The sequence below is a fragment of the Piliocolobus tephrosceles genome, chromosome 1, assembly GCF_002776525.5.
Source record: "Piliocolobus tephrosceles isolate RC106 chromosome 1, ASM277652v3, whole genome shotgun sequence".
NCBI classification, from domain to species: domain Eukaryota; kingdom Metazoa; phylum Chordata; class Mammalia; order Primates; family Cercopithecidae; genus Piliocolobus; species Piliocolobus tephrosceles.
In genome coordinates, this window is record NC_045434.1 from 42,724,968 (window position 1) to 42,739,505 (window position 14,538).

The 14,538-nt window shown below is 35.6% G+C and overlaps 1 protein-coding gene across 1 annotated transcript in view; it reads left to right on the forward strand.

The window, feature by feature from the left end:
- Positions 1-14,538, forward strand: part of HMCN1 (hemicentin 1) — a 454,750-nt gene that overhangs the window by 333,717 nt on the left and 106,495 nt on the right. The window contains exons 53-57 of the mRNA XM_023203379.3: positions 2,807-2,957; positions 4,485-4,679; positions 6,470-6,583; positions 9,537-9,724; positions 11,183-11,279. Of these exons, the coding sequence (XP_023059147.2) occupies positions 2,807-2,957; positions 4,485-4,679; positions 6,470-6,583; positions 9,537-9,724; positions 11,183-11,279 (745 nt within the window). The remainder of the gene's footprint in view (positions 1-2,806; positions 2,958-4,484; positions 4,680-6,469; positions 6,584-9,536; positions 9,725-11,182; positions 11,280-14,538) is intronic.

The window sequence follows — 14,538 nt, forward strand, 5'->3', positions numbered from 1 at the left end:
CACACATTAAAAACTGGATAAAGACTAAAAGTGCACAGGAAATTAGGCATTTTTGTCTTATTTTTGAAAATTTCATTATAAATAGCTAAATTACAGCTTCAAGTTCAGGCTTTGAAATTGACCCAACTATGATGCTTTACACTGCTAGATTTTTTAAGGGTTTGCAATTGGTCTCCTAGAATGTGAACAAAAGAGTACTATTTTAAAATTTATTTTCCATAGTCATTCTCTTGTTATTTCAGTCTTCAGATAAGCAACACTACTTAAGTAGTGTTTTCAAGAAAACGAACACAAAATATATTGACAGACATTAAAAACTGGACAAAGTATTGGCCACATCAAGTTTTGAAAGAATCTTGAGTTTTATTTATTCATACCCTGAAGTTTTTCTTTTAGCAAAGGAAATTAAAATTATGCTACTTTTATAGATAAATGATACAATGTTAATAATGATTAATTGCATTCTGAATTATTTGTTGAGCATCTACTATTTGTCAGACACTGTTTTAGATGCAGGAATACAGCTATGAAAGAAACAGACACAAAGTTCTACTCATGTGAAGTTTAGGAAGGCGAAAACTAAACCAAACCAATAAAGACATAATGTGTCAGGTAGGACAGGTATCATGGAGAAAACTCAATATGAGAGAAGGAAACCAAGGGTGGAGAGTGTGATCTCTTACTTAAATAGAGAAGACCTCACTGATAATGTGACATATAAACAGAAACCCAAAGAAAGTGAAGGAAGCAGACATAAAATAATAGAGGGCAAAATATTCCAAAGTAGAGAGCATAGCAAGGGCAAAGGCCCTGAGGCATTTAGGCTGAAGTGCAGTGATTGATGGGAACAGAAGATGTGAGCAGAAGGCTAATGGAGAGCCAGATCATGCCACCCCGTGTGCCAGTTGGCCTTTATTCTGATGGAAAGCCAACTGGGAAATTTTGAATACAAGAATGATATGACATAATCTGACTTAAGGTTTTAAGCAGATTGCATTTCTTTCTGTATTTGGAGAATAAAGAAAACGTTCAATTATGAAGTTATTGCAATGGTTATTTCAATTGCATCTCCACCAAAAGAGTGATGGTTGTTGCTTGGACCAAGGTGGTAGAAGGATGTGTGGGATGTGTAGGAAGGAGATTAAAGATAAGTCCAAGATAAGTGAGAGTAGATAGAGAAGAGGTCTAAGAATTAAGCCTCAGGGTACTCCTTTAAAGGTTAGGGAGCATAGTGTCCCAAAAGATAAGTGAAAAAGGTACTTCAAAAGGAACACAAGTTAAACTGTGTTAAATGATACTGATCAGGTAAAATAAGTACTTAGAATTTTCCAACAAATTTAGCAACATGAATGTCATTGGTGACCTTGACAAAGTCTTTTTGATCAAGAAGAAATAGTGAAAGTCTGATTGGATCATATCAAGAAATGATGGAAAGAAAAAACTGAAGGAAAGTAATTGGAGAACACAAGTGTAGAAAACATTTTTAAGTCATTTGGCTACCAAGCACAGTAGAAAATGTAGAGGTGGGCTGCAGCAAGAGAGGTTTTTGTTTTTGCTTTTGTTTTAGGTTGAAATCATCCAGTGGAAAGAAACAAGTTAATTATGATGTAGGTGAGAGAAACACAGTTGCTGGAGGGATGTCCTTGAGTAGGCCAGCAAATTCTCAGAATGGGCAGAAACTGATTTTAAGCAGTTCAGGTTTTGCCAGGGGAGTGAAATAAAGGGAGAGGAGTTAAGGGAGTTGAGAGTTTATACAAGGAATGATTATCATGACAGACCTTCTCTGGGTAAGAAGGGAAGAGAGGTCAGGAGGAGACTGAGTGGCAGTGAAAATATTGCAAGGTCAATGGATTGTGGGGCTCCCATGGGATTAAAAAAAAAAAAAAAAACTTAGAGAAAATTAGTAATAATAGAAAATTAGGAAGTGGTGGTCAGCAGATGAGAGCTTGAAAGTGAGATTATGAAGGAGCGCAGTTATTGTTAATTATAAGGTCTAGGTATGACTCTCCTATTTAGTGGCTGAGAAAGGGTGAGGGACAAGAAAATTAAAAGAAGGAGATCAAGGAGGTAAGAGAACACAGCATTGGAATCACCAAGAGTTATGAGAAGAGTATCATTAGAAGGAATGACACTGAGCCCGGAGCTAAAATTTTCAATGAATGAGGGGGAATTTGTATAAATGAAAATGTTGAGAAGATGGGAAATATTCTATTAACTATATGTAATGTTATTGATAAAACATCATAATACAAATATATGTAAGTTAATATCCTTTTTTATAGTAATAATTCCAATAAAACATCATAATATAAATATCTTTAGGTTAAAATTTTTTATTTATAAAGTAATAATGTTTCTGAATAAAAAAAGTAATATAGATCAAATCAGATTATACTAATGTGCTCAATCTTTCATAAAGAAATTCTAACATTTTCTACAAAATTATAAAAGACATGCTTTTTAAATATTACATGAGATCAGTGAAAAATTTTTTCCAACATGAATAAATGTGGTAACTAAAAACACATATTTATCATAAAAAATGTATAAATGCATCATGCACAAATGCCTGGTACAAATGTAAACCATAACAGCGGCAATTTTCAATAAATAAAAATTTGATTAGTCAAAAACAATGGGTTTAATCAAAGTAAATCAATTATTTTGATTAAACTATTATTGTGAATGTTCTGCATATAATTTTATTTTCATTTATTTAAAAAAATCACAAAAACTATCAATTGCATGGCCTCTTAGAAGATTCATTATAGCACTTAATGCTAACATTGTTATAATTGAATCACAGCCCCTTAAATCCGATGAGCATGTTAATATTGCTGCAAATGGACACACACTGCAAATAAAGGAGGCTCAAATATCAGACACTGGACGATATACTTGTGTAGCGTCTAACATTGCAGGTGAAGATGAGTTGGATTTTGACGTGAATATACAAGGTAATACTAATATGCTTATTGTATATAATGTAATTTATATGATCTTTCAAAGTAAAAGAAAAGAGATTTGACTTATTTTAAACAGTTTTTTTCTGTTAATAATATAAATTCATGATTGAAAATTTAGACTTGAGAATTAAAGAAGGAAATAATCTCATCATTCAGGATTGCCTCTGTTATTTTTATGTGTTTCCTTCTGATATTTTAAAATATATACTTCTTTTACAAAGTTGGGGTCACACAATATAGATTTCTGTGTTGCATTAGCATTCCCTTAACTTTATATCGTGAAGTTTTAAAAACAGCGTTTACATGAGAGGCAGGAAAGTAGTACAGTATGGAATTCAGAGTAATAAAAAACTATCTGTCCACTACCAGGCATATTATCTGGGTGATGAAATAATGTGTACACCAAACCCCCACAACATGCAATTTACCCACATAACAAACCAGCACATATACCCTGTGAACATAAAATGAAAGTTGGAAGAAATAAATAAGTAAATGTAAAAATAAAAACAAGCAAACAACAAAACAAAACAGACTTGGAATTGAATGATGATTATGGCTTCTAAAAGCTTTGTGACTTGGTAAAGTAAACTAAATTTTAAGACTGTTTCCTCCTTTTTAACATGATTGTCTTGTAGAATTTCAGCGAATACTAAATGAGATAAAGTATATAAAGCTCTTAGCAAAATGATTGAGAAATGATACCTGCTGTTATTATTTATATTGTTACTGTTGATGTTGCTATATTTGACATGATTTGTAATAATTATGTCTGTTTCACCAGTTGAATATCCAAAAACTATTTAATCATTTAACTGTTGAATGTCTGGGTTGTTTATAAGCTTTCACCACTCATAAATAATACTGCACTGAACATCTTTATACATAAAACTTTTGGACATCTTTTATTTTTCATAATTTTCTAAGAATGGAAATTTTAGGTTAAATGTTATGTACTTTTTTCTGTGACAAATTTTATGTTATGCATTCTTTTAATGCTTTTGATGTGCAGGCAAATTGCCTTCCATAAACTTCATACTTGTAACCAGAAAAGTATGAAAATTCCTATTATTTTTGTTAATGGAATTTTTAATCCTGATTGCATAATTTCTTTTGCCTTCTTAGTAAGCCAAATCACTGTGAAATGCTCTCAATTGAGCCAGTATTTTTTAATGGTTTCTCAAAATTAGTCTTTCCTGCTGTGTATCATTTAGCAATGCTCCTTTCTGAGAGTGAGCCCCTTTATTGTCTAAGTGCCAGAGCCCTTTAACAGGGAGAGCAAAGCATGAGAACAGCATTCTGAGCCTCATATTTCTTGTTCTTCCACATGAGAACCAGCTCTGACTTTCGTCTACTACTTTTTTGGCTAAGGACTAGAGTTGGTAATGGTGTCAGTACTTGAAATTATTTTCACATTGTCTAATCTATTGCTTTTACAAATCACTCTGGTGAAAACACATCCAAGATCTTTGTTTAAGCATTCATATGTGACTGACATTTAATGCCTTTCCTCCATAGTTCCTCCAAGTTTTCAGAAACTCTGGGAAATAGGAAACATGCTAGATACCGGCAGGAGTGGTGAAGCCAAAGATGTGATCATCAACAATCCCATTTCTCTTTACTGTGAGACAAATGCTGCTCCCCCTCCTACACTGACATGGTACAAAGATGGCCACCCTCTGACCTCAAGTGATAAAGTATTGATTTTGCCAGGTAAAGATTGCTACCAAAAGGGTGAAAAGCTGACTCTCTGCCAAATGTGTTTCCTCTCATGTATTAGATGAATTAAATTGGTTGAGTCTCTGGCCAAGTAATTTAACTGGCAGGCTGCTGAATGCCGCTGGCATCCACGTAGCTTCAATCTAGAATAAATAGTCTTGGTTGAGAATTAGACAATAGCAGAGCATAGCTTAGTAAACTTTTCAGATCTACTACACATCACTCTATCAACACAACAAAGTCCTTTGGCTTCCTTGTGCCTCCATTTCTCCATTAGTGCAATAAGATAATCAGTTTGGTTTATATATATTATTAACATAAATGCTAATATATATTTACAGATCACTACTACTCAGTTTATTAAATGCACCTATCATAAATAGGGAAGAGTATTAGTTTCAAATATTTAAATTGTTACCTGGTTTATTGGTAGCAAAGATGTTTAAACTGTTATGGAATAATATTTTCAAGGCTTCTATTTAATTTTAACAAGCATTCAAATATACAGGGCTTGTCAAAATTCGTCAGCTTGTACACTTTAGGTCAGTGCATTAAGTAATTGAATGTAAATTTTACCCCAATTAAATAAAAGAATATCCTGAAAATAAAAATGAAAAGAGACTAAGTAGACATGGTAACTCTAATATGTGATCCTAAATTAGATCTGGGTTTGGGCAAAATGGCTATAAAAAACATTATTGCAACAATAATGAAATATGATTATGGACTGTGGATTCAATAGTAGTTTTGATTTTAAATTTTCTGTTTTTAATCGTAACACGGTTATATAAGGGATTATCCTTGTTGTTATGAAATATGGATTTATGAGTATTTTAGGGGTGAAAGGGCACCATGTCTCCAAATTACTCTTGAATGGTTCAGAAAAAGATTATATACATATGACAGAGAGAGATAAAGCAAATGGAGTGAAATATAAATAATTAGTGAACATGAGTAAAAGTCTTTATATAATTATTGCAACTTTTTTCTAAATTTGAAATTATGTCTACATGACGTTTAAAAATACACAGCTATCCTCATAAGAACGTATGTAAAATTGTACACTTTATACTTTTACATCCTTGGATATTGCTTTCTCAAACAAGTACTTGCAGCAAATGGTGTAAACTTACATTAAAAGTGTTCACAACTATAAAAGCAAGAAGTTACTACATAGTAACATTGCCTAGGAAACATGATGAAGCACATAGAGTAGCAGTCTCCCTTCTAGGAAAATCTACATGAGCTATTCATTTCTCAGGAGATCCGATTCATACGTTGGGTCACTTTTTAATAATGCAGTGTTTGTTGTAAAAGTGGTATCTGAGATTAAAACTGAACCATTGGATGAAACAGGAACCTTGAAAGAAAATGTGGCCGGGTGCGGTGGCTCAAGCCTGTAATCCCAGCACTTTGGGAGGCTGAGACGGGCGGATCACGAGGTCAGGAGATCAAGACCATCCTGGCTAATACGGTGAAACCCCGTCTCTACTGAAAAATACAAAAAACTAGCCGGGTGAGGTGACGGGCACCTGTAGTCCCAGCTACTCGGGAGGCTGAGGCAGGAGAATGGCGTGAACCCGGGAGGCGGAGCTTGCAGTGAGCTGAGATCCGGCCACTGCACTCCAGCCTGGGCGACAGAGCGAGACTCCGTCTCAAAAAAAAGAAAGAAAGAAAGAAAGAAAATGTAAGTCAGTCATCAGACCGCAAAATTTGTATCTCTGTTTATGGGTTCTGTTCACTCTAAGATTAGAGCAATAAACATAGTGGGATATTATTTTCAGGAGGGCGAGTGTTGCAGATTCCTCGGGCTAAAGTAGAGGATGCTGGGAGATACACATGTGTGGCTGTTAATGAGGCCGGAGAAGATTCCCTTCAGTATGATGTCCGTGTACTTGGTGAGTTTTTCTTTTGTTTATTGTTCATTCTTTTACTGAAAAGTATTTTTGAGGAACTAATGTTTGCAGGATGTTACACTAAGCACTTTTGAGACTATAAAGATAACCAGAAACTGATAGTTCTCTGAAGGAGGTAATTATCTTCTACATACTGACAGCACATTAGTCAGGACTCTTGAAGTATTAAGAAACAAACTGACTTAAATGAAAAAAAAAAAAAAAAGAATTCATTGACTTATGAATCAGAAAAGTCCCAAAACAGAGCTGGCTACAGTCATGTCTGACTTCTGTGGTTCAAAAGAGGTCAACAGACTTTACCTGTCTCTTGACTCTGCTTTTCTTTATTCATGTCACTCTCAGGGAGGGGGATCCCCTTGGATAGCAAGGTGGCCTCTAGCAGCTCTAGGCTTGCATCCTCCTAGTTCCACATTCAAATGAAAGGTTTTTCTCCTAGTATTTACAACTGAAGCCCTAGAATTGAATTTCCATGGTTTTCATTGGCCAAGTGTGAATCACTTATCCACCCAGAGCCAATCACAGAGAGCAAGAGGTTGCAATGTTCTGATTGATAAGGTATAGTTCATGTGTTCATCCTTGAACTAGATCACCATCTGAATACATGAACAGAGAGTTGAAGAAGTATTGTTCCTGTAAGGGAAAAGATAAGTGACATAACAGTTAACATAGATTTTAAAGTTCATGAGAGAGTTACAAGGAAAAGAGAGGAGATGACAATTAAAAATCAATGTTGACAATGTCAAGGACACTGAAGGAATATCTTGGACCACCTGGCTTAACTTGACCTTGTTAGATTCACAACTATGCCATATGTCCTGCTTGGGGTCAGGTTCCAGCCCCAGCTCTAGTTGTGTTTAGCAGCTCTCTCATCAGCAGCTCTCTCACACTAGCTCTCTTACACTGTCCACCTTTATCTTGGCTTTTTGCTCCACCTCTGTGGCTCCTCTCAGCAGCCAGCTCCCATGCATAGCTGTATAGCTGGCCTGCAAGGCCAGCTCTCTCTTTCAGTGTTAGCAGCTTAACTCTTTCTCTCTGGGGATGAGCTGGTTCCTGCCTGCCTTAAAGGAGCCTGACTCTCCCTTACAGTGGTCAGTAGTGTTACTCTCTCTCTCTCTGGGAGCATGCAAGCCATGTCAAGCCATTCTGTGCCATGCCAAACCCAGCGCCGTGCACAGTGCTGCAGGGCAGCTATACCTTCTATAGACAATAGTGGCTCAGAGCCAAGTATGAACTTACACAAACAGGTTGTATAACAAGTGGAGGTGTGTGCCTGCACATCAATCCTGCTGAGTCATGCAGGCCTGGATGTCTGCCTCCGCCTATTCCTTGACCAAACACATCCATGTATCTTACAGACCTAAATTTGGAAAGAGTTTAATTTAGGGTGAGTAGAAGGAGTTGATAATATAGGTAGGGAAACACTGTGATTCAGTGAAATTGAAATGAAACTATGGGATTGGATGGTCAAGGGTAGATGTTCATGCCTCAGGCTGTTATTTTCAATTAGGAAGTTAGCGAACAAGTTGGAGATGAGTTTAGAAGGTGGAACAAAGAAAGAACAATTAACTGGCCCCTAAATTCTGAATTAGGGCTGTTTCATGTCTGCTGCTCACCTCCCAGGTGCATGACGGCCACTGAGAACAATTCTGAGTGGTGTAACCCAACTGGTAGGGTGTGGCAGCTGGAGCAGGTAGAAGCAAAGAGCTGAGGTGGGGGCCTCTGCATGTCAGTGCCTGAATCTCCTAGCCCTCCTAATGCTTCAGCTCTTGATTAGTTTTCTTGATGTTGGGTAGTGATAGTCTCATTTAATCTAAAACTCTAGTTTATTATTTATTAATCTGCAGTTCAAATTATACATTTTACATTATCTGAAGCATAGTAAAATCAATCATGTAGCTTTGAATGTGAAAGTAAGCATTCAAAATAACATTAAAATTCTATTATGTACTTTGTGGCATTGAGTATTTTCTTTACAGACTTTCAATTTAGTTGTTGGAAACCCAGATACCATAAGATAGCATCTACATCAAACTTGCAGTCTTTACTGATTGCTAAAGATAAGGCATATTTTTAAAGTGGGAGAAAAATAACCAAGCTTTCAAAACAAAAATGATTATTTATTTTAAAAATCAATTTCTACATTTACCAAAGCAGCCAACCTGTGTTCCTAGTTCATTTAACATTTTCATTTTTGAAATTCTATGGGTTATGTGATTTTTCGTAACTAATGTATAGCTGGATTATACAGTATTAAGCAAGAATGAACACGTAGAAAAATCTAGAGTGAGACTTCTCAAACTTTAGCATACATAAAGATCACCTGAAAAGCTTGTTAAGACACAGGTTTATTGGCCCTTCCTCAGAGATGCCTATTGAATTAGTTGGGGCCCAAGAATTTGCATTTTTAATCAAACTCCCAGGTGATGCTGATGCTGATACCACCGGTGCTGAAGCTGGGAAACACACTTTGAATCGCCCAGGCAATTCCATTCCAAATAAGGCCAAATCTGAACATTTCAAATACACTTTAAAGGGTGTGATTTATCTGTACCCTCTGGATAACCATATAGACTTAAATATCTATTTATACGATGCTTCTTATACGTATGCTTGAAAACCCAGAAGGTGTAGTGGGAGGGGCTGAGAGAGAAGTAAAAGATATATTGGAGAAGAATTGAGATTGGGCTAAATGGGAATGATATTATCTGAGGGATTAGTCTAGCATAAGTGAAGAGAGGGAAGAGAATAAAGTCAAATTCAAATACTGTTTTCACCACCCCAGTTTATTAGTACAAAATGTTACCTGGGGATCATGGTTTCTCCTTCAAGTTTTGCTTCTCTATTATCCCAAACTTTTTAAAGTTGTCAGAAAATTAGCATAATTTAGAAAAGACTGTTGCCCATTTTTTATCCCGTTGTTGCAATCCTTTGTTAGTGCCACCAATTATCAAGGGAGCAAATAGTGATCTCCCTGAAGAGGTCACCGTGCTGGTGAACAAGAGTGCACTGATGGAGTGTTTATCCAGTGGCAGCCCAGCACCAAGGAATTCCTGGCAGAAAGATGGACAGCCCTTGCTGGAAGATGACCATCATAAATTTCTATCTAATGGACGAATTCTGCAGGTAAAAGTAAAGATCTAATTTTAAAAAGAGCTATTTGACTTTGCATTTTGTAATAATTGTTTTTGACTTTTTAAAAATAATGTTATTAGCTTATATTATATTTATAAAAATAACCAACCATCAAAGGTATATGAAATAAAATTCTTCCTCCTCATTCTATTCCCACTACCAGAGATTACCACTGTTAATAGTTTTGTGTGGCTTTTTCCAGAAATGTTCTACACACACACACACCTCAATTGACTACAATATGGTCTTTGTGATAAAAATTGTATTATAAACAAATCATTATTGCAATCCTTTCCATTATATATTTCGGGTGGTAAAATTCTAAATGGTAGAAAGTTCCCTATAGATTTAAATTTGTATATAGGCAAAATGTTGATAATAGTAAAAATTATGAAGATAACATAAATATCCTGGATTGTCGTTTACCAATTGTGTGTCCATATTCTTCTTTTCACATGTCCTGAAAGAAAGGCACTTATAGAAATAATAACAGTTCTTTTGTTAGGATACAATCTGATAAATTACTTTTGAGCAAAATAAATACTATTCTGTTGGCTCAAGAATCCAAGCATAACCATCAGTGTACCCAACATGGGACATATCTCATGGAATTCCTTATTCAAAAGAGAATGAGGTTTATTACCTATAAATAACCTTAAATTTTCAAAGTATCTTCTAAATATTGTGACTGTTTCCATGTGATAATCATATAGCCTCTACCAAATACTTCAATGGTTCTGTGTCCAAGTCCAAAAGATATATAGATGGATAGAAATTTCTATGTAATAAAATGAAGAAAACATAATTGTTATATTAGCTGCATAAAACAAACCACTCCAAAACTTAATGACTTGAAAACAATAAGCATTTATTTAGCTCACAAGCCTGCTGGTTTGCTAGATGATTCTTCTGGATGTGGCCTTGGCTGACTTTGCATACATATCTGGGACCTCAGTTGCAGTAAACTGTGATGATTCCTCCCCATGTGATCTCCACCCTCCAGCAGGCTAACCCTGGCTTCCTCACATGGTGCTGGCAGGGTTCCAAAAGACTAAGCAAAAGTGAATAGGCCTCAGTTTTGAAATGACTGTCACTTCCATCACGTTCTGTTGACCAAAACCAGTCATAAGACCAACAAATTCTACTTCCTGATGGGAGGGGTGTCAAAGTCACAATGCCAGAGGCAGAGAGAGGGAAATGGGAGAATAATTTGGGACATTTTTTCTAGTCAATATCCCACAAATATGTATAGAATTACCTTTCCTGATTAGAAATCTTAGTAAATATTTATTTGATTTACCTACTAAAAGCTAGCATCGGCACTAGTATGTACAACATTTTTTTCTATCTGGTATTAAGTAGAAATAATATATTATTCTAAAAAGTAGGAAAATATGACAAGTTGCTTTATTCAAAATTTCATTTGGAATTTCTTCATTTTTCCCTTAGATTCTGAATACTCAAATAATAGATATCGGCAGGTATGTGTGTGTTGCTGAGAACACAGCTGGGAGTGCCAAAAAATATTTTAACCTCAATGTTAATGGTAAGAACTCAGTTCCAAAACCATCTGTTAGGGTATGCCTGGAAAAGCAGAAAATTTCTGTTTCAGATTATGTAGGCTTATTTTGTATTTTTTGACTTAAACAATGTGAGGAGCCTGTACTCATTCAATCCCCTCTCTTCTTTCTTTCCATGATGGCTAGTATGATTTATAAAGTATAAAACTTCCAGGAAGACAGTTTTTATATTACTTCAGTCTCTCAAGAGAAAATAATTACTCCTGCATGTTTGAAAGGAAAAACAATTTAAAATATTAATGATTACAAGTTTATAAAGTTAGAAGCAAATACAGGTCTTCTACTCATAAAAATGTATCCACTAGTCCTGATTGGGACTGGTTTCTGTCCTTAAGTGCAGAATTCATGTTGAGCTATGTCCTCTAGTAACTAATATACTCCCTGGAGAAGAAAAAGTCACTTTGTGGAGTTAAATAATTCCTTTAAAACTACCAGCACACCTCAATGATTCATCAAACTCTTTTAAATACATGCTAGACACCTATACATACCATTTTTTTTGCTAAAAAACAAAGCAGTTGAATATCTACCGCAAAAGAGGAGTTTTTATTTTGTGAGATGCTGGTGCTTCCAGAATATTAAATTGGAAATGGTGAATAATCATTATAAAAGATCTCCTTTACATAGGTAATACACACATAAAATTCTAGCTCATTTTGGAAGTAACTGAAATTTGCAATGTCACGAAAAATTTCTACCTTCAAAAGCACTTTTATGTAGCATGATAAATATTCTTCTTTGGTGTGATATGTAGTGAGTATTGGTATCTAGCAGTATTTGGTGTTTGTGTAACAAATATTTGAAACACTTTTATCTTTTTAATTCCAGTACTTAGCACAGTGAGAAACACACTGTAGATACTTAATAAGTGTCTTTGAAGTTTTTTGACTGGATAATCTAACCAGAGCAGGAACACATGTGTTATGAATTCTCAGGAAGAATGAATTAAACAAACATAATCTTTGTGAAAGCACACATTCTAATCTGTAAAGTGCAGTAAATATTGGAAAACAAAATACTGATTAGTTTTCCTGATTGCTTAAGGCAAAATTCATTTTTCCTTCTCTATGACAAAAAAGCGTCTTGTAAATACCACAATTGTAACAGTTCCATATGTTGCCTTGTGTTATCTTCATATATCTGTATCTTTGCCTCTATCCCATAACTTTATTGTAAGTGCTCTAGGCAGATGGTCATATCTTACTTATCTTGGTCTCCGTAAACCTAGAATGGTGTCTATAGTTGTGGTAGTTGCTAAATAAATGTTTTCTGCGTGTTTATTATATATTTTTCATAATCGTTGTCTTTTTGCAATGTGCAGTAGAAACACCTGAAGTGGGACAGTGACTTGTGAGGAAATAATCACTAGTGTTTTACTACTAAGGATTGGAGTTCAGGAATGTGTTTCTTCTTTTACCAGTTAATGATGTTTTCAGTTCCTGACGGCAATCAGGAACTCATTACTTAAATATTGGAAAATTCATTTGAGGGGAAATAATGTAAATTATTTTCATGCAAAACAATACCATTTGTTATCTCCCTCTACAACTGTGCTTGCTTCCTTTGTACTCCTTCAGTCTGTTGGTATCTTAGGTTTTAGCTCTTTTCACTCTCTCATAGCCAGCTTAGTTTTTGTGGAACAGCGTTTCAATCACTTCTCTTAGCCCATGGTTTCTCATCCTTCTTGCTCAGGAAAAGCTCAAATCTGCATATAACAACAAGGACAACAAACTGACTGCTTGAAACCTACCAGGTGCTGTGCCAAATGTTTTATATAGGTTATTTCACTTCATTATCTCAGTAACCATATGTGCTTGCTACCATTTTATGCCTCCCTTGGAGGTGAAAAAGGCGAGGCTCAATGAGATTAAGTAACATACTAAAAGTTACACAGCTTGCAAATGCTGCACTAGGATTTTAATGCAGGTAGTTTTATTCTGTAAGTTTTATACCTGCTTCTCTCTAATGCCTCTCACTAAATTCCACATCTGTACGCTACTTGCACTTAGGTAGCTCACCATGGCTGAAGGAAATCTTGAAGTCAGGAATACTGATGTCATTGTAAATTCATAGTACCAGCTTGAACTAAGCTCTCCATGCTGATCGCAACTTGTCGTTTTGTCTCTACACTATAGTGATTCTCTTAAACCTTCACACCCTCCTCAAAAATATCAAGTGGCCACTGTCTTGGTCTGCTCAGGCTGCTTTAACAAGACCAGACACTGTGTAGCTTAAAGAACAGAAATTCATTTTCTCAAAGTTCTGGTGGCCAGAAAGTCCACAATGGAGGTACTGGCAGGGTTCAGTGTCTGGAGAAGGCTCTCCACTTGGCTTGCAGACACCTGCTGTGTCTTCACGTGGCCTCACATAGCCTTTCTTCTGAGCATGCTTGGTGAGAGACAGCCAGTTCTCTGGTGGCTCTTCTTAAAGGACACTAATCCTAAGGAATCATTTGACCTTAATTGCTTCCTTAAAGGCCTCATCTTCAAATACAGCCACACTGGGACTTAGGGCTGCAACATATGAATTTGCCGGGACAGAAACAGTCAGTTCATAACAGCCCCCTCTCACTTTCTCTCAGTAAATATTAACACTTTCACCTTCTCTTTTGCAGGGAAAACAGACAGCATATTCTAGAAATCCACCTCAAATTCCTACCATCAAATTAAGAGTACTGACCACATCTGTTCCTACCATTTCTTTCTTCCCTTCTTGTTAAAATAAGAGAAATGCATTGCTCTACCTTCCAAAGGCCAAAGTCTAACCTGACTCTAGATCCCTGCCCCGTTATCTCCTAAAAAAAAAACCCACCGGCTCCTCCTGTCTCTTTAATATTGAAATTCTCACTATTATCTCCTTCTCTACAGCACTTAAGTAAAAATAAAATATTACAAACAAGATTATTCAAATATACTTAATAAAAAACACATTAGGTCTCCTTTGTACATTGACAAAATTATCTTAGCAATTGTCAACTATGTTTTACAAACAAAATGCAGAATAATTCTGTCTCTGAAAATTCTGGTGCTCTCTTTCAACTGGGAAAAATAAACTCCATCGTGAGTTTGATGAAGTCATTAGGAAATTCTAAGACAGCCAGCTAGATAATGAACAGAATCATTAACTCAGTCCTTTAGCAGAGTACAGTGGTTGGATTTATATTTAGTACATGGGAATATATGTTGATAACACCTGCTTTCACTTTTAATACATTTACTATTATAG